This window comes from Somniosus microcephalus, chromosome 7, assembly GCF_052327205.1.
Source record: "Somniosus microcephalus isolate GS21.2 chromosome 7, FLI_Smic_1.0, whole genome shotgun sequence".
Taxonomy (NCBI): domain Eukaryota; kingdom Metazoa; phylum Chordata; class Chondrichthyes; order Squaliformes; family Somniosidae; genus Somniosus; species Somniosus microcephalus.
In genome coordinates, this window is record NC_140993.1 from 240,965,286 (window position 1) to 240,986,116 (window position 20,831).

Below are 20,831 nucleotides of genomic sequence, written 5' to 3' on the forward strand. Positions count from 1 at the left end.
AGAGGTTTTGACAGATGAAATATCAGCGTTTCACAGCTGTTTGAAGCTGTCAAACACTGAGGTCTAGAAATTGGATTAGGCCTGAAAACGGGCGGTGTCATGGTCCAGCGCCATTTGGCTGCACCCATTCAAAGTGGTCCAGGCAGCACGCAAAATTCGCGCTGCCTGCTCATTATAAAGATTGGAGCGCTGATCTCAGCACTAAACATGCTGCTGTTTGGCTCACCGCTCAACAGGTGGGCCAAGATCTGGTGCAGCCTCATGGCCAGTAATGTTTGGCCTAGGCTTTCTCCACTACTTCGATGCAGCAGCACCTCATTGTCATTGGAGTTGGAGCTGGAATTGGAATCGCAGTTGCAGTTGGAACACATGGCTGAGCACCAGGAAAGAGAAGGAGCCAGAAGGTTCACCGATGCAGCTCTGGAGGCATTGGTACTGGCCGTGGAGAGGAGGCGGGCTGTCCTGTTCCCAGTGTGGCAGGAAGCCATCAGCACATACATCGAGAAGGCTGTGGCAAGAGATAGCTGGGTACGTCATGGTGGTGCCGAGAACATGGATCCAATGCTGCAAGAAGTTTAATGACCTCACACGGCAGGTCAAGGTGAGTGAAGGCTTAAGCAAATGCCATATCCCACCATCTGCACCACTAGCTTCACACACTGCTCAATGCACCACACCCCCATCACTCACCTACCAACAATCTCTACCTTTCACCACTCATACCTCACTTCACTTCACCCTCACAACATTACCACTGCTGCAACACTCACACCCACATCTCACACCTTGCACACACTAACAGCTATTCAACTATGACAGGCACATCACCCAAACACATTGCAGCACACTCACTGACACACTTCCCTTTCTCTTGCAGGTTAAGTTCACTCACAATCGCTGCGAGCAGTGGCAGATGGGAGGCAGCCAAGCCGCTTTACAGGCATTGAGCCAACTGGAGGAGACAGTGCTCGACATCATTGGAGGGGAAGTCACCGAGGCCGCGGCAATGGGCGAAGTTAAAGCCCATGGAGACAATAACAGTCTGCTCATTCCTAATCCTCCTTCTCACATCCCACTTCCCCCTCATCCCACAATCTCTTCTCACTTACAAGCTGCTGATGGAGTATGCATCGATATCTTGTGATCCCGCTCTCCTCACCATAACGTGACTCTTGTGCCTTTCTGCTTTCAGATGACCAAGATCTGCCATCTGCACAGCCTGTTTCCGAAGTAATGGAGGAGAGTGAAGGAGAAGAAGAAGGCACACAGTCACTGCATCTGACACTCGCAGACACCAGCTCAGAAACAGGCACTGCGCGTAATTTACATGGTAGTATAGATGTGGGATCTGCACAGGGTGAGGCACCGGGCACGAGTGGGCTGCAGCAAGGCCAGGGGGAAAGGGTCGCTTGGGGGCCAGCTCCCGGGGGGCGAGTTCGCGCATGAGTTCTGCTGCACACGCCTCAGATGAGGACCTCGATGGGGCGTGTTATGTATTGTGTGTTCTATTGTGTGTTCTCCTCCCACCTGTGGTGGCGCTGTCACAGGAGATAAATGGTTGGGTGTTCTCTGTTAAGTTTAGCTCTCTTTGTTTGGAACTTTCCAGAACTTCCTTTCCTTCCAATAAAGCACTTCATGTTTGAATCTCTGAGTTCTGAGTCCTAAATTGTGTCTAGGTAGAAAGGTACCAACACAACAGGGCGGCCTTCAGAAGAAGGATGATGGGCAAGCACACGGAAATCCTAGGAGCAATGGCAAGCCTGCCAGAGAGCCTCTTGGCAATGTCAAGGAGCATGGAGGAGTCTGTTTCCAACATTGGCCAGGGCTTTGCACATAGCTTGGAGCCCGTGGTTTCCAGGCTGGAAATGATGGACAACTCCAGGAGAGCCCGCGTCGAACCAGACATGATGCTGCGTGTGATGGGCGATGTCGCGGCTTCCATTGCAGCACAGACGGGAGCAATAAAACGTGTCAGTGCTGCAGTGGATGCGCAGACTGCTCTCCTGCAGTCTCAGCTTGCTGCCACCCAAGCTCAGACTGCTGCCATTGAGGCTGGGTTTATCAGTGTTGAATGGGGCTTGCAGGGTGTCACAGAAGCCCAGCAATCTCTCCTCTAACAGATTGCTAGGGATGCTAAGGTGCTCCCCCGGGGGAGTGGCAGTGGGTCAGTGGAGCAGGACTCTGCTGTCCTGTCTCAGGATGACAGTATTCATATTCCCACCACTGCCACTTCGCTATTGCCCTTGCCGCTGCCTGTCAACCAGCCAGCCCAGACTGCCGCCACCCATGTGAGGTGGTGCCGTCTACAGCTGGGTCTTCTAGGTCCAGAGCTGGTTGAGGCCATCTGAAGTCTCCCCCACGGAAACTCTGCAGCCTTCCACCAGCCATGCTGCAGCCTTCCACCAGCCAGTCTCCGAGCAGCCACCCTTGGGTTTGACGTGGTAGCTGGAAGATTGCTGGCACACCAGACTGAGACAGGATGAAGGCATCATGACTGCTGCCAGGATAGCGGGCATTGACCATCAGGATTCGCTGTCTGTGGTCGCACAACAACTGCACATTAAATGAGTGGTAGTTATGGAAGATCTCAGGATTATTATGCGGTGCCCGCAAAGCCATGTGGATGCAGTCAATGGCACTCTGCACCATGGGGAAGCCCGCTATCCTGGCAAAGACAAATGCACGTTCGTCTTGCTTCTCTCTGCTCAGAGAGAAGACAACGTAATCCCTTCTCCTGGATGCAGCGATGAATGGCGAACTGGGAGATGTTAGCTATGTCTCCTGCTGCAGACTGGAAGGATCCGCTGGCGCAGAAATTGAGGGCCACAGTGACCTTGAGGGCTACTGGGAGAGCTGTGTTCGCCCTGCTCTGAGGCTACAGGTCTGGTTGCAGGAGGTGGTAGAGTTCTGTGACCACCTCCTTGGTGAAGCGGAGCCTCCTAATACACTGCTCCTCGCTTAAGTGGAAACAGGAGAAGTGCTCTCGGAAGACCCTAGGTGGGTAAGGCCTCCTGTTGAGAGCCCTCCTGACCCTCCTCCCTCTGTGCACATCTTCTCCTCTTCGCTGCCTGCGCTCCCTCTCCTGAAGATACTCGAGCGTGAGGGGGACTGCCCCATGACTATGAGCAAGTGTTGTGAGCAGAAGCCTTTAAATAAGAATGAAGGCATTCTCCAGTTGCTCCAACACTCCCAATCACCTTAGTACATTGAAAAAAGTTTAGAAAGTTGCTGGATTTGCAGAAAGCGCCACAGAGCCATTCAAACTGAACAAACATGTCAGCTGCAAGTAGTTGCTGATGATCCCTTTAAATAGCGCAGTTGGAGCCTCCTTCCTGCTCATCAATGCTTGGTCAGCTGATTGCAATTAACACGGGCCAGTAAGTTGAGCAGCGCACTCCAAAATGGCAGATTGGGCGTCAGGTGAGCGTTGCACACTCGCTGACATCACGATCTGCACAGTATCCATATTGCTAGCGAGCGTGGACATTGGCAGCGCCGCTGCCCAGCCGAAAATGGCAGCCGCCATCAGCGGGCGTACGTGAGGCGGCTGCCATTTTTTTGCCGAAACGGGCCTTAAACGCCACGCTAACACCTTCAATTTCTGGGCCCTAGTGTCTTTGAAAAGTCAAAAACTAAATGTTGTTTCTTTTTTCTCTGTTCTAATGCACAATGTGATTACGTTAATAGATGGTGCCTACTTAAACCTCTTGTCTTTGTTTCTAGTGCGGTCTGCACATGGCACGCTTATCACTTCAGCTGGTGAATATGGTGAGAAGAAAAAGAGAGAGAAAATTGTCAAAAGGACCAAAATGCAGAAGCCTGGTTTAGCAACTCTGGAGGTAGAGTCCAAAGCTATGTCGCCCATATTGTTCATTCTAGAAATACATGTCTATCAAAGCCATTCTTAAGACCATGTCTAATTGGTCCTATCATAGTCTAGACCTCATCTATTCAATCTCCTGAGGGAGGTGACAAACCACATGTAAAATCTCCAAGACAAATTACACACTGTGTAATTTCATCACGAAGTCCAATGAAATCTTTGCAAAAATCTCAGATATGAATTTTACACTAAATCCTACATTAAACAATCCTCTTTGAATTTGCACTCCATGGGTGACACCGCTATGGCCCCAGCACCATTGTATTCCAAACAGTCGCACATAGAATCATCAGCCCCGATATTTACACAGAGAAGTGGAGAGAGCAGGGCTGGGGAAGCGGAGAGAGCAGGGCTGGGGAAGCGGAGAGAGCAGGGCTGGGGAAGCGGAGAGAGCAGGGCTGGGGAAGCGGAGAGAGCAGGGCTGGGGAAGTGGAGAGAGCAGGGCTGGGGAAGTGGAGAGAGCAGGGCTGGGGAAGCGGAGAGAGCAGGGCTGGGGAAGCGGCGAGAGCAGGGCTGGGGAAGTGGAGAGAGCAGGGCTGGGGAAGCGGAGAGAGCAGGGCTGGGGAAGCGGAGAGAGCAGGGCTGGGGAAGCGGAGAGAGCAGGGCTGGGGAAGCGGAGAGAGCAGGGCTGGGGAAGCGGAGAGAGCAGGGCTGGGGAAGCGGAGAGAGCAGGGCTGGGGAAGCGGAGAGAGCAGGGCTGGGGAAGCGGAGAGAGCAGGGCTGGGGAAGCGGAGAGAGCAGGGCTGGGGAAGCGGAGAGAGCAGGGCTGGGGAAGCGGAGAGAGCAGGGCTGGGGAAGCGGAGAGAGCAGGGCTGGGGAAGCGGAGAGAGCAGGGCTGGGGAAGCGGAGAGAGCAGGGCTGGGGAAGCGGAGAGAGCAGGGCTGGGGAAGTGGAGAGAGCAGGGCTGGGGAAGTGGAGAGAGCAGGGCTGGGGAAGTGGAGAGAGCAGGGCTGGGGAAGTGGAGAGAGCAGGGCTGGGGAAGCGGAGAGAGCAGGGCTGGGAAGCGGAGAGAGCAGGGCTGGGAAGCGGAGAGAGCAGGGCTGGGGAAGCGGAGAGAGCAGGGCTGGGGAAGTGGAGAGAGCAGGGTTGGGGGGTCGGGGGACAGGCGAGGATTTGCAGACGGAAAACCCGGAAGTATTGAAATTAACAGCAGGACACCTTTTAAATTTTTTCTGCAAGTTGCTGGTCGCCTGGCTGGAAAGCCTGCAGCACATGAATGCAGTCAAGGAGCAGAGAAGAGGGAGGGAGCGATGGCAGAGGGTGGTGATCCAAGGCGGGGGCTGCTTGGTGAATGTCGGGAGGGTTGGTGAAGGTCGGGGGGGTTGGTGAAGGTCGGGGGGTGTTGGTGAAGGTCGGGGGGGTTGGTGAAGGTCGGGGGGGGTTGGTGGAGGTCGGGGGGGTTGGTGAAGGTCGGGGGGTTGGTGAAGGTCGGGGGCGTTGGTGAAGGTCGGGGGGGTTGGTGAAGGTCGGGGGGTTGGTGAATGTCGGGGGGGTTGGTGAAGGTCGGGGGGTTGGTGAAGGTCGGGGGGGTTGGTGAAGGTCGGGGGGGTTGGTGAAGGTTGGGGGGGTTGGTGAAGGTCGGGGGTTTGGTGAAGGTTCCGGGGGTGAAGGTCAGGGGTGTGTGGTGAAGGTCGGGGGGTGTGAAGGTCGGGGGGTGTGAAGGTCGGGGGGTGTGAAGGTCGGGGGCTGTGAAGGTCGGGGGCTGTGAAGGTCGGGGAGTGGTGAAGGTCGGGGAGCGGTGAAGGTCGGGGAGCGGTGAAGGTCGGGGAGCGGTGAAGGTCGGGGGGTTGAAGGCCGGGGGGGTGTGAAGTTCGGGGGGTGTGAAGGTCGGGGGGTGTGAAGGTCGGGGGGTTGAAGGCCAGGGTGGTGGGGGGGTGAAGGTCAGGGGGCTGAAGGTCGGGGTGGTGGGGGGGTGAAGGTCGGGGGCTTGGTGAAGGTTTGGGGGGTCGGGGGGTGGTGAAGGTTCGGGGGGTCGGGGGGTTGGAGGTCGGGACTGGTGAAGGTGGGGGGTGGTCGGGAGGGTGAAGGTCTGGGGTTGGGTGGTGAAAGTCGGGGAGGTGAATGTCGGGGGGTTGGTGAAGGTTCAGGGGGATGGTGAAGGTCTGGGGTGGGGGGGTGAATGTCGGGGGGTTGGTGAAGTTTCAGGGGGGTGTGGGGGGGTGAAGGTCTGGGTTTAGGGAAGGTTCGGGGGGGTTGAAGGTTGGGGGTCTGGTGAAGGTCGGGGTGGTGAAGGTCGGGGGGGTTGGGGGGGTGGTGAAGGTCATGGGGGTGGGGGGTGAAGGGGGTGGGGGGTTGAAGGTCGGGGGGTGAAGGTCGGGGCATTGGGGATGGTTCGTGGGGGGGTTAGGGGGGTGGTGAAGGTCGGGGGGCAGGGGGGTGAAGGTCGGGGGGTTGGTGAAGGTTCGTGGGGTTGGTGAAGGTCGGGGGTGGTGAAGGTCAGGGGGGTGAAGGTCGGTGTGCTTGTTGAAGGTTCGGGGTCGGGGGCTGGTGAAGGTTCGGGAGGTCGGGGGGTTGGTGAAGGTTCGGGGGGTCGGGGGGGTGAAGGTCGGGGGGGTTGGTGAAGGTTTGTGGGGTTGGTGAAGGTCGGGGTTGGTGAAGGTCAGGGGGGTGGGGTGGTGAAGGTCGGTGTGCTTGTTGAAGGTTCGGGAGGTCGGGGGGCTGGTGAAGGTTCGGGGGTCAGGGTTGGTGAAGGTTCAGGGGGTCGGGGGGCTGGTGAAGGTTCGGGAGGTCGGGGGTTTGGTGAAGGTTCAGGGGTCGGGGGGTTGGTGAAGGTTCGGGCGGTCGGGGGGCTGGTGAAGGTTCGGGGGCAGGGGGGTGAAGGTCGGGGGGGCTGGTGAAGGTTCGGGAGGTCGGGGGGCTGGTGAAGGTTCGGGAGGTCGGGGGGTTGGTGAAGGTTCGGGAGGTCGGGGGGTTGGTGAAGGTTCGGGGTTGTGTGATGAATGTCATGGTGGTGGGGGGGTGAAGGTCAGGGGTGAAGGTTGGGGCGTTGGGGAAGGTTCGTTGGGGGGTTGAGGGGGTGGTGAAGGTCGGGGGGCAGGGGTTGAAGGTCGGGGGGTTGGTGAAGGTTCGTGGGGTTGGTGAAGGTCGGGGGTGGTGAAGGTCATGGGGGTGAAGGTCGGTATGCTTGTTGAAGGTTCGGAGGTCGGGGGGTTGGTGAAGGTTCGGGGGTCGGGGGGCTGGTGTAGGTTCGGGGGGTCGGGGGGCTGGTGAAGGTCGGAGGGGTGGAGGTCGGGGGTGTGAGTGACAAAGATCGGGGAGGGTGGCGGAGATCGGCGTGGGTGGGATTGTGGCGGTGGGGGAGGCGTTCTGTGAAGAGATTAGCTGGGAGGAAACGCTCCTCCTGGCCCACAAGCAGTGCTGTAAATGCACTTACCTTATAGATCCGGCCCTTCTCGCCTCCTTTTACCTGCCAGGATTCTGGCTTGGGGAAACCCAGCCGATATTAGTTAAAAAATAGATGCATGCAGCCTCCTTTAAAGATTTCAATGACCAACCCGCCTCCTGAGAGCGGATTGGTTGCCTGCCCTGCCTCCGTTAAAACCGAAAGTGGGCGGGTTGGACTCGGGTTTGAAATTCATACAATTTTTGCTTCCCACCTGCCTCAAATCCACCCGTTCTTGTGGGTTAAAATTACCCTATAGAATCTTACAGCACAGAAGGAGGCCATTCGGACCAGCGAGTCTGTGCCGGCTCTTTGAAAGAGCTATCTGTTAGATCTGTGTATCTTGATGTTGTGTGTCCTTCAATAATTAGACAAGAGACTGCAGCGAACAATCAACAGGTGCTTACTGGATGAGGGTTACTCTAAAACTAACTGTACAGATCGCTACTCAGGGTTTATATACAGGTGTGGTCACTGCCGGTACTACAGTATACAGGAGCTGTAAAAAGTATTTCTCCCCTTAAAGGTACATACACTACAATTCCTCCCCTTTTAGATTAACAGTACCATAATATTCATTTAACAATTAAATATCAACTAATTATAATTAACACTTTTAACATGCAACATTAACTGAAAATAGTCTATTTATAAATTCAGTCTTTGGGGCGGCTTCCTGATCCTTTCCTGAGTGTCTTGCTCTTGGTGCAGAGGCGATTCTGGCCCCCCTGTCGTCGGTTGGTTCATCAGCTTCCGATGCTACTGTTTCTGGGGTAGATGCTACCTGTATGTTGGGTTCCTCACCAGGTACGCGAGACATGGGGTTGACTCATTCCTGTGACTCTAGGATCTGGTCAACATGGCGTCTCACAATGTTCTCCCCAACATCCACTGTGTACATTAGTGGCCCCTGCCGTGTGCATATCGTTCCTGGTTGCCATTTCTCTGTTCGGCAGTCGCGGGCCAAGACTGGTTGCCCTACATTGAAGCTCCTTGTCGGCTTCTCATTGATGTGCTGGAATTGCTTATTCTCAACATCTCTTCGTACATTTGGTCTGAGCAAATCCAGACGAGATCTCAGCCTTTGGTTAAAGAACATCACGGCCGGGGTCTGGTTGGTGACTGCATGTGTCGCATTTCTGTAGGCTAACAGGAAATTGTCCACCTTATGCTGCAGTGGAATGTCGTCATCGCACATGGCCCTCACTGCTTTTTTAAAGGTTTGTACAAACCTCTCAGCCAATCCATTTGTGGCTGGATGATACGGGGCGGATGTGTAATGCCTTACCCCATTCCTTTTCATAAATCTTCGAAACTCTTCGGACACGAACTGTGGTCCGTTATCAGAGCAAATCTGCTCTGGCAAGCCGTTCCTGGCAAATATGGTCCGTAGGACTGCAATAGTTTTCTCCGTGGTGGTGGAGGACATTTTGATCACCTCAGGCCATTTCGAGTGCGCATCCACGGCTATTATAAACATTGAGTCCATGAATGACCAGCAAAATCAATATGCACCCGTTGCCATGAAGATGAGGGCCACTCCCATGGGTGCAGAGGGGCATGTGGTGGTGCATTTTGGACCTTCTGGCATCCTGAGCAGCTCTTTGTCAGGTCCTCGATTTGCTGATCGATCCCCGGCCACCACACATAAGCCCTAGCAAGGCTTTTCATTTTCACCCCTTCCAGATGGCCTTCGTGAAGCTCATTGAGCACTCTCTCCCTTAACTTGGGTGGAATTACCACTCGGGATCCACACATCAAGGTCCCCTGGCATACTGTCAGCTGTTCTCTTCTGGATGAGAATGCTGGCAACAGTGAGTCACCATGTGTTGGCATCCCTTCACCTTCAAGTCATATACCCGAGACAGTGTTGGGTCATTTCGGGTCTCCTTCTCTATATCAGCGTTAGTTACTGGCAAGCGTTCCATTATAGTCGAATAAAATATTTCGACAGGGTCCACTGCTGGTGCTTCCTCCGCAGTAGGCAGTGGCAGGCATGATAGCCCATCAGCGTTTCCATGCTGTTTCGTGCCCTTATACTCAATTTCATATTGGTTCGCCCCTAGAAAAAGGGACCATCTTTGTAGCCGTTGCGCAGTCATCACCGGAACGCCCTTCATTGGATTAAAGATGGAGACAAGTGGTTGGTGGTCAGTCAGCAAGGTGAACTTCTGCCCGTGCAGATCGAGGTTGAACTTTTTCATTCCCCACACTAGGCTGAGGGCCTCCCTGTCAATCTGGGCGTAGTTACGCTTGGCTGAGGTTAGTGACCAAGACGCAAAGGCTACTGGCCTCTCCAAGCCGTCCGGGAATTTGTGCGACAGTACCACTCCAATGCCATAGGGTGATGCAACACACGCCAACCGAATTGGTAGTGCTGGGTTGAAATGAGGCAACACCTCTTTTGATGTGATCAATTCTTTGCACTTCTGGAAAGCTCGTTTACATTCGTCATTCCACTTCCATGGTACCCCCGTTTGCAGTAGGGTGTTCAGTGGGTGTAGTACTGTAGACAAATTCGGCAAGAACTTATGGTAGTAGTTCACCAGCCCGAGGAACGACCTCAGTTGTGACACATTTTCCGGTGCTGGAGCCTTGACTACTGCCTCAATCTTTTCAGGGGACTTATGTAACCCCTCTTCATCAATAACGTGGCCACAATACGAGATCTGCTTCTGGAAAAACTCGCATTTGTGGCGATTAGCTCAGAGCCCATATTCCTTCAATCTAGTGAGCACCTGCTCCAGGTTGGTGAGGTGATCACTGTCATTTTTGCCCGTGACCAGGATGTCATCCAAATAACACTGGGTCCCTGGAATCCCTTGCAGGACTTGATCCATTGCCCTTTGCCAAATAGCCGGAGCTGATGCTACCCCGAACACCAGCCGGTTGTATTGGTAGAGACCTTTATGAGTGTTGATCGTGAGGTACTGTTTCGAGGCTTCTTCTACCTCCATTTGCAGGTACGCCTGGGCCAGATCAATCTTAGTGAAGCATTTCCCTCCAGATAGCGAGGCGAAAATATCTTCAATCCGCGGAAGCGGATATTGTACCGTGTGAAGGACTGGGTTCACTGTCACCTTAAAGTCCCCACAGATGCGAACCTTCTTTGGTTCCCCAGGCATATTACTCAACGACCTCTTCATTACAGGAACGATGGGTGTAGCCCACTCGCTCTAGTCCACTTTGGACAGTACTCCTGAACGTTCCAAACCTTCCAGCTCTGCTTTGACGGCTGGGCGGATCGCATAAGGCACCGGTCTGGCTTTAAAAACTTTGGGCTTGCATTTTCCTCTATTTTGATCGTCGCTGTTATGCCTTTTAGTGTTCCGAGTCCCTCCTGGAACACTTCTTGTGCGTCAATTAGCATTTTTGACAGTCGTCCAGGTGTGACGTCGTCATCCTTTTTGGCATCTACAGTCAGTGCTTGTATGGAATGCCAATCTAGCTGTATCTTCCGGATCCATTCACGTCCTAGTAGTGGTGGTCCTCCATCTGGCAATACATATAGGTCCATTTTTGGTGTTTCCTTGCTGTTATATATAACGTTCACCCTTATTTTTCCTTTGGGGTAGAATTTTTTGCCCCATGTACGTTTTCAAGACAATCTCTGTATCTCTCAAGGGTGTATGTGAGAATAGCCACTTGTAGTCCCTTCGGTTTATGACTGTTAGGGCTGATCCTGTGTCCAATTCCATTTTCATTTGGACTCTGGCTATCTTGAGCGTGACCCAGATAGTTTGGTGATCCTCCGTTTTGATCACATTATGTAGTTTCAGACAACCCAGCTCCTTGCTTCCGGAGTCTGTATCACTTTTCTGTTCATCTGAACTGCTCTCCGTCACCTTATGTACCTTCTTGTCCTTCTCCTGTGGAGATTTCTTGCTGCTGGTTTTCTTTCCCGACCAGCAGACTCTTGCTATGTGTCCTACTTTTCCACACTGTCTGCACACTTTGTCCTTGAACCAGCAATCATTATGGTCCTGTGTTGTTCTGCCGCAGCGATAGCACTTCGCTGTTCCGTATGACATTTCATTTGTGCCATATTCTTGCGGTCTCTGTTGTATCTCTGCAGCGCCCCGTGCGGCTGCTTCGTGTGATACTGCAATGCTGAAAGCCTTGTCCAGCGTAAGATCCTTTTCTGATAGAAGCCGTTTCTAGGTTCCTTCACTTTGAAGCCCACACACAAACTTGTCCCTTAAAGTATCTGCTAGTCCCGTTCCAAACTGGCAGTGTTTCGATAGCTTGCGCAGTTCTGTTAAATACTCAGCATTACTTTCATCTTTATGCTGGTTCCTTTTGTGAAACTTAAATCTTTCTGCTATCAGCAACGGTGTGGGGTTTAAGTGGTCTTGTAGGATTGACACTATGTTTTCAAAATCCTTTTCCACTGGCTTCTCTGGGGTTACTAGGTTTCGCAGTAAGCAATACGTTTTTGCACCCATTGAATTCAACAATACCAGCGCTTTCCTGTCATCTGGCACTTCATTCGCCTTGCAGTACACTTCTATGCATTCGACATATGTCGTCTAATCTTCGACTTCATTGTCGAACGCTGTGACACTGCCACTCTTCGGCATCCCTGGGTGTGGTTAGACTGGCTCAAAATGGCATCTCCCGCGCTCTCCCTTCTTCTCCGCTGTGGCTCAAAATGGCGTCTCCCGCGCTCTCCCTTCTTCTCCGCTGCGGCTCAAAATGGCGTCTCCCGTGCTTTCCTTTCTTCCCCGCTGACGCTGCTCAGCCCTTGAACACCGGCTGCGCTCTGCGCGTTTTCCTGCGCGCCTCTCTCTCTCGTTGACGCTGCTCGGCCCTTGAACACCGGCTATGCTCTGCTCTCTCTCGTTGACGCCGCTCGGTCCTGAACACCGGCTGCGCCCTGTGCGCTCTACCCTCTCTCTTCTCCCGTTGACGCCGCTCGGTCCTGAACACCGGCTGCGCCCTGTGCGCTCTACCCTCTCTCTTCTCCCGTCGACGCTGCCCGGCCTTTTTCTGTGCCGTCGGTCGGCTCTAGCCGCCGCTGTCCGGGAAGGGTCTGCGCCATACCTGTTGCCAGCCCGTTTCGCTGGACCACCGTGACTGGAGAACCAAGCCCAGCTCTCAACAGCCTCCCCTGCGATGCTCAAGTCTCCGCTGGATGGTCGACGCCCGTGCTTCTGGACTCGGCCTTCTTCTTTCACTGTTCTCCAGGAGCGAATCCCTGGGAGGTGATGCAAAGTTGCAGGTAGGTTTGAATCTTCTCGTCGCCAATGTTAGATCCGTGTATCTTGATGTTGTGTGTCCTTCAATAATTAGACAAGAGACTGCAGGGAACAATCAACAGGTGTTTACTGGATGAGGGTTACTCTAAAACTAACTGTACAGATCCCTACACAGGGTTTATATACAGGTGTGGTCACTGCCGGTACTACAGTATACAGGAGCTGTAAAAAGTAGTTCTCCCCTTAAAGGTACATACACTACACTATCCAATTATTCTCATAGTTCATAACAGTTTTATAGTTGGGAGTTATGGCAGTCAGCGGTACTTTGGCCATCAAATAATTTTAGTAGTGTCTACCTGCAGTGTGGCTCATCTCGCTTGAAAGGGATAAAGTTATCGTAAGAACAAAACTCCACATGAAGTAACACACTACATCTGTGAAGGTACATTCATATCATGTTGGGGCATGCACATAAAAAAATAAACACGTACGTTTTGGTCTATGCGTATCATTCTAACCTTCAACCCTGTTCTGAATAAGATATTTATCCTCAAGGATTTACTTAATATGGCACTGTTTTAGCTGGGAATCTATTCCACATATCTGCTGGGGGAAGGCAGAAAAGATATTCTAACACTGAACTTGACTTCAGGCTTGTTAACTCTGTGCTGTGCTCTGCAATGCTTTGTTTAAGTTAAGCGACCTGCTGACATTAACATTATCCACCCTCCCATCATGTGAGAGACCCAAACCATGTCTCCTCTAAGCAGCTAATTCATGAGTATTCTGCTGCAGCAAATGAGCTTCGCAAAAATTACCATTTGATTCTTCATTCTTTAATGAAGAGAAATTCAGTTCGGTGAATCCCTTTTCATAACCTGAGCTTCAAGCCCCAGAATCATCCTGGTCACTTTTCTCTGAACCTTGTCCACTACATCAATGTTCTTTTAAAAGGAAGGGTGCTCAAAGTTGCATGCAATATTCCAAATGAGTTGCACAGGGTTAAAATAATCTGTTTTGACTTGCAATGAAATCCCCTTAAACTGCATCCCAGCCATGGCCATAAGCTGCAAGTTTAAAATTATACATAAGGATTGACCCCAAATCTCCTCTGATCACTTGCTCCTCATTTCTAGGTAACGTCCAGGGCTAGTTTGCCTGGAAAATTTCTATTTACCAATTGTCTGTTGTGCTGATCAGTTGCATAATTGGAGTAGATGATCCAGTTTTGTGAATTGTTTCCACCAGATATATGATAAAGAATTAGAAGGAGAATTTGATAACTTTTTCGATTGGGTACAAACGTTTGATCTTTTTCGTGGTAAAGCAAGTGAAGATGACACCAGTGTAGACGATGAAAGAATTGTTGGAAAATTTAAGGTAGGTTTAAGTCTATATGATTAATAATCTTAGGGTAGATTTTACAAATTAGTGCTCTTGGTGCAGGGATTCATGCAACATGATTCGGGCACATAGGACTGTGCGTCCCACACAGGAGAGAAATAAAAATTCACGGGAGAAGGAGGAAGAAGTAAAAATCTAGCTTGCTCCATGTTGAGATCCTAGTCAACACCAAGGCTGTAATTCTCTGCTCCTTGTTGAGAGAAACATGTTTTGTCCTGTCATCTCCTTTGCCCCAAAAGGCATTGACTTTTGTTCGCGAGGTATTGGCAGCCTTCCATTACTTTCCACAGTTGGTCATTCTTCGCACCCAAACCATGGGTGTCAGCAAGCTATTAGATCATGGGAGGGGCTTCATAGCCAAACTTGATCCTGTCCTCACTCAATGTCCACAGGTATGTGCATCAGGGGTCACTGGATAGCTGTAGGGAGCAGGAAATCCTCTGGGTACCCCCCTCCCCCCCACTAGCCCAGGTCTTTGAGCAAATTGTAGTACCCCAACTGTGGTTGTAGCTGAGATCAAAGATCAAAGATCAAACCTGGCACTTTCTAGTCTATTTGGCTCAGTACCCACCAGGACCCTCGGACATCATTGGAAAAATGTTTCGATAAATATTTAATATTAGCAGATCTCCCATAGCATTACTCACAGTGAGTTGGAGGATCTGCTGTTTTATAATCATTGAATCATAGAATAGTACATAACAGAAGGAAGCCATTCGGCCCATCGAGTCTGCGCTAGCTCTTTCGAAGAGCAATCCAGTTAGCCCCGCTCTTTCCCCATATCCTTGCATTTTTTCTCCTTCAAATATTCAAAAATAACCGCAAAGTATGATGGAGAAGTAACGGTATGTTATACAGAAGACTAATTGTAGATATTTACAAGCACCATGACATCTAAAGAGCACCATTAATCTATTTCATTGAAGGCAATATGAAGTGTAATTTCATGAGACTCTGCTGCTGCATGGAGCCTCACTCACTTGTGCCAAGCACAGGTCAGATAATTGCCGTATTGTTTTGTAGGGTTACAGCCCCAATTTTCTCATCCATGCTTGGTACTAGCCAGGCTCTGCACCGGCAACGGGGCCTTGCAAAACCATCCCTCTGTTATCTCGTTATAAAAATAAAATTGTTCAGCTGCATTTTGCATTTTTTGAACAGTTATGCTCTTTGAATAGTATTTAGTAAAGCTGCAGGAGAGCTGTATTTTTCTATTGTATATGTGTTGACCACTATTCTAAGTTATCAGTAATTTGACAGAAATTCCCCAGCGCTACTGCCTCTCACATGGGGCTGGAGCTCAGCACTTCCACTGATCTGTGGGAGAACAGACTGCAGAAGCTGAGTGACGCCTTGAAAGACCCAATTCATTAGCTCCGTCAATCTGTCCAAGGCGGACATCTACCTCTCCAAGGCTGAGCACAGGTTTGAGCCCAAAGTCCGCATGGAAACAGTTTGAGCTTTTGCGAAAGCTGCAAAGGCTGTGAACATTGACTCTTGTTGTGAGGGCCCATCTGCAGTGCCCTGGAGATGACTCCACTCTCCAAAGTAGACTTCAGAGAGCTGATGCCCTGGGAGATGACACCACAGAGCTTGGAAGCGGTTTCCTCCACATTTTCAGGTGAAATTCCTTGGAAGGCCTTCCAATACCTGATAGAACTGCTTTTGTGAAGCAAGCCGTTTTCTTCTCATTGCTGGGCCCCTGATGTCTGCATCTCTGTCCTCCTTAGCAGAGCTGGGAGAAGACCATACCCTCTGGTGGGCTGTCCCTGCCACCAGTGCTGGGTGTTTCACCACATGCAGACCCCTCTACCTCATTCTCTAATCCAGCTGGGGTGTCAATCTTTGTGATGGTGATTGGTTGTGATGCAGCATGTGATGGTGCCTCCTTAGACAGAGTCTCCTCCTTTGGGGTGTCTTCTTCTGTGGGTTGTGGCCATTGAGAAGGACCTAGAGGAGAGAGAAAAGGGATAAGATTTAAGGAGCATCTTAAAGTAGGAGAGAGTTAGGGAGGGAATTCCAGAGCTTTACGGCCTAGACTGCTGAAGGCACTGCCGCCAATGGTAGGGCGAAGGAAGCGGGGAAGAGGCCCGAGTTGGAGGAATGCAGAGTTCTCAGGGTTGTAGGGCTGAAGGAGCTTACAGAGATCAGGAGGGGCAAGGCAATGGAGGGATTTGAACACGATTATGAGAATTTTAAAATCGAAGCATTGGTGGAGTGGGAGCCAAAGGTGGAGGTCAGGGGGTGTGATTGAGCATTTGTAGAATATCGTGGTAAATGGAGGGCCAAAGGCAAGACAGTTGGGAGCTCTCTTTTTTTCTACACATCAGCATTCTATTTCTTCTCTCCTATTGGGATAACACTATAAAAGGCCTTCCTTACTTCTCTTTTCAGGGTTCATTCTGTGTGTGGAAATGTTATGATGGCTATGATACCGATGGGCAATGCAAAATTTTGCAGGGAATGCCATCAAACACCCCTGTCAAAGTTTTAATCAGAGTCTACATTGTATCAGTAAGTAACATGCATGTTTCTTCTCACTCACCCCCACCCCCCAGTTCTCCAACTTTAACTGAGATTTATGCACACCACAGAAATGAGTCTTTTTTTTTAAAAAAAAGCTAAAAACTGCAAATGCTGGAAATCTGAAACAAAATCAGTAAATGCTGGAAACACCCAGTAGATCAGTCCGCATCCGTGGAGAGAAAAGATGAGTTAACACTTCAGGTGTGGAACTGGCTCTGATGAAGGGTCTACACCTGAAACGTTATCGCATCTCTTTTCTCCAGATTCTGACAGAAACATTTCACCAAGGAAGCAGAAATTTTCTTCTTTATTTGCACAGATCCCAAATGAACGTTACAAAACATTTTGAATCGTGCTTTTATATTCTGCGTAATCTCTGTTGACTCATTCCTTTGTAAAGAAATGATTTCAGCTACAGTTCCTGGCCTGGTGAAGTCATCACGTGGCTGTATTATTACAAAGCTGTATGATAAAACCAATGTGTTTCCTGATTATTTACTCAAATATAATCATGTTTTTTTTTTAAAAACTGTTTGACCTGTACTAGGCTACTAATCTACATCCAGCTGACCCTGATGGCAAGGCTGATCCTTACATCGTACTGCAGCTTGGAAAGACTGAAATTAAGGATCGTGACAACTACATCCCTAAACAGCTTAATCCACTGTTTGGAAGGTCAGAAGTTGTGTGCGCGCATTTTTACTGTCTGACTTACTCTGCACCGTGTTCCTATCTCCTAAGTAATCAGATAAGGTATGGACTAGAGGGTTAATTCAGCACTCCGAGTGTTGAGTCACATTTGAGTTGACAGCACCCAATTAGGTCTAATGTTACAAGTCACATGTTAATGTAGTGAGATTAGGGGCGTGAAGGGTAATCTTCTGCTGCTGTCACTACATCGCAGCTGCTGGTACAGGTCTGATACCATTTGAATAGTCAGCAGGGCATGGTTACACTGGCCACGTGCAGCCCTCTGTCTCTACTCACTGGAATGTGTGCACTCACCAGCTTCCGGCTGTGGTGAGATTTCTGTTGACCGAAAAAGGCAGTAATGCAACCTTAAACCTGTTTCAATCGGTAAAGATAATATGATGCTGCAGAAGGATGTCTTTGTTTCAAAGCTGATTTTTCAATCCCAATTTAAAATTGGACCCTGCACCTGCCGGCGTTGTGAATCTTGAAAGGCCAGCTCTTAGAGATGATTGTATGGCACATTGGAAAGCTTTAGAATTCGATCAGTACATCTCAAATCAAATAAATACTCTTTTACTGTAATTTTGTCTCCAGGGCACTCCAGTACTATAGTCCAATGCACCTCCTTGTACTACACAGTGTCGCGATAGAAAAAAAATGACAATTATTTGACCCTGAAGCCATATCCAGGACTGTGGAAGGAACCATAAGTTCCTGGCTATGAATATTTGTCTAAGTCGCCTCTTTCACTCTAAATGTAAAACATTCAAAGTTATAGTGGCCACCATTTTGTTTACTCAGAAATGAAATCTACTTGAGACAGAATCCTTTCAAAGACAATATTTCACAAAGAAGCTACCCTGAAAGTATAGCCTGGTCCCATCGATAGGAGTGGATTTTCCAAAATCTGGCGCTTTGGTTCTTTAAGATTAATACGTTATTGTTCAAATTATTAATTTTTCATTTTATGACTATTTTTGGAAGAAGCCATCTCTTGTACAATAATTCTTCCCTTCACCTGACAGGTCCTATGAGATTGAGGCTACATTCCCAATGGAATCTCTGCTCATGATAACAATCTATGATTTTGACGTGATTGGAACAGATGATTTGATTGGAGAAACTAAAATTGATCTGGAGAACCGCTTTTATAGCAAATACCGAGCTACCTGTGGGCTACCACACAAATATGAGATGTAAGGATGGGTTTAGTATAAATTATTTTTTACACTACAGATTTAAAAACACTTACAGAAAAGACAGAGGTGTCTGTGTTACCATACAAGTATGACAGGTACCAATAAATTTGGTGTAAATGGTCTTAGTAGTCCACTGATTTGCAGCATATTGGAGTGCCAGGGTGAGGAATCTATATGGAAGGACGTAGATTCAAGCCCCCATTCCTCTGTCTTCAACCATGCTGCTGTGGGAGGGGAAATTGGAGGGATTGACATTACTGGGCTGCTGTTGCTGGCTTTCACAAAGGCCTTGTTGGGCTCAATAGGTGCACGGCCCAGCAAGATCAAGGGGGACTGCAGGAAGAACAGAGAGATTCATTTCATATCAGAAAAATTGGGCATCTTGGCACCAAATGTACATTTGCTGTAGGCTTTTCATGTCTGAATTATAACAACCTTGCATATGGGTATTATACTGCAAAGTCAATGTAATAAAAGATCATTACCCTGTCTTTGTGCTTTTCCTGTTATATCATAGAAACTTACAGCACAGAAGGCGACCATTCGGCCCATCGTGCCTGTGCTGGCTCTTTAACAGAGCAGTCGTGCTCAGCCCCACAACCTCGCTTTTTGTCTGTAACCCTATAAATTGCTCATCCTCAAGCACCTATCCAACTGCCTTTTAAAATTATTTATGGAATCCGCTTCCACCACCTTTTCAGGTAGAGCGTTCCAGATCCCGAAACTCTCCAAATGAAAACATTTCTCCTCATCTGCCCTCTAGATCTCTTGCCAATGATTTTGAATCTATGACCTCTGGTTATTGACCCACTTGCCAGAGGGAATAGTTTTTCTCTATTCTATCAAAACCTCTCATCATCTTGAAAACCTCTATTAGGTCACCTCTTAACTTTCACTGTTCCAAGGAGAACTGCCCTAACTTTTCCAACCTCTCCACATAACTGAAGTCCCTCATCCCTGGTAACATCCTGGTAAACCTCCCCTGTACCCTTCTTAAGGCCTTTACATCTTTCCTGAAGTGTGGTGCCCAGAATTGTCCACAATACTCCAGCTGAGGCCTAACCACTGATTTATAAAGTTCTAGCATGATCTCTTTGTTTTTATATTCTATTCCTCTACTTATAAACCCAAGTAACCCATATGCTTTTTACATCCTTATCAACTTGCACTGCCACCTTTAAAGATTTGTGTATATGGAACACAAGGTCTCTCTGCTCATTTACACTTTTCAAAAACGTGCCATTTATAGTATAGTCTTTCCATATTAGTCCTCCCAAAGTGCATCACTTCACACTTGTCTGCATTGAACTCCATCTACCGTGCTTCTGCCCATTTCACCATCCTGTCTGTGTCATCCTAAACTTATAACTATCCTCATCTTGATCTATAAATTTGCCAATTTTTGTATCATCTGCAAGTTTTATAATGCTGCTCCCTACACAGGGGTCTAGGTCATTTATAAAAATTGCAAAGTGTAAAACTGACTCTTGGGAACACCATTTCAAATCACCTCCCAGTCTAAAAAATATCCATCGACCACCACCCTTTGCTTCCTGTCACTGAGCCAATTTTGTATCCATACCGTCACCTTCCCCTTAATTCCGTGGGCTTCCATCTTCTTGACAAGCCTCCTATGTGGCACTTTGCCAAATGCCTTCCAAAAGACCATATATACAGCATCTACTGCACTACCTTCTCTGTCACCTCATCAAAGAATTCAATCAAGTAATAAATGACCAAATAATCTATTTTATTGATATTAGTTGAGGGGATAAATATTGGCCAGGGCACAAGGAAAACTCCCCAGCCAATCTAAAAAATCATAAAATATGAATATTGTGATATGCAGCCACTGTTTAAAAATGGTAGTAACTGACATGACAGCATGTGGATTTTGATTTCCATATATCTGTTTTTTGTAATTTTTTTCATTAGCATACATTAAGTTAAAATTCTATTGAATATCAGGCCTGCTCCTATTTACTCAGCTCATGTCACCGTTTCAAAATGAGAACCTGAACAGACATCCCATCTGTAAAGTCTGTGGGTTGTATTGCAAATAATACACAGACTCCAAGATTAACAAATAAAACAGGTCTTTACTATTCAGAGGTTCGGGCGAATCTGCCCTAGTTAACGTATCACAACCCTTATATACTGGTGTGGTCACTATCGGTATTACAGTATACATGAGCCAACAAATAGTGCCACACCTAAAGTAGTGCTCTTAAAGGCGAACGGTTACATTCTATAATTCCCTTAAAGGTAAACGGGTACATACACTACAATCCTCCCTTTTTAGCTTTTTACTTACAGAATCCCGTTAAACATACAATCTTCAACTTTATATAAACAGTTTGCAGATATACTCTCGATGGAGTCAACGTCATATAACAATTTACAGATATACTCTCGATGGAGTCAACGTCATATAACAGTTTACAAACATACTCTCAGTGGAAACAGTTTACAGGTTCAGTCTCTGTGGGAACAGTTCATAAATTCAGTCTCTGGTATTAATTCGTCCCAGACAGCATCCTCCA

The 20,831-nt window shown here is 49.0% G+C and overlaps 1 protein-coding gene across 1 annotated transcript in view; it reads left to right on the forward strand.

Moving 5' to 3' along the window:
• Nucleotides 1–20,831, forward strand: part of LOC147115184 (fer-1-like protein 6) — a 233,904-nt gene that overhangs the window by 143,857 nt on the left and 69,216 nt on the right. The window contains exons 29-33 of the mRNA XM_085993989.1: nucleotides 3,724–3,839; nucleotides 13,715–13,846; nucleotides 16,265–16,384; nucleotides 16,944–17,071; nucleotides 18,115–18,285. Of these exons, the coding sequence (XP_085850115.1) occupies nucleotides 3,724–3,839; nucleotides 13,715–13,846; nucleotides 16,265–16,384; nucleotides 16,944–17,071; nucleotides 18,115–18,285 (667 nt within the window). The remainder of the gene's footprint in view (nucleotides 1–3,723; nucleotides 3,840–13,714; nucleotides 13,847–16,264; nucleotides 16,385–16,943; nucleotides 17,072–18,114; nucleotides 18,286–20,831) is intronic.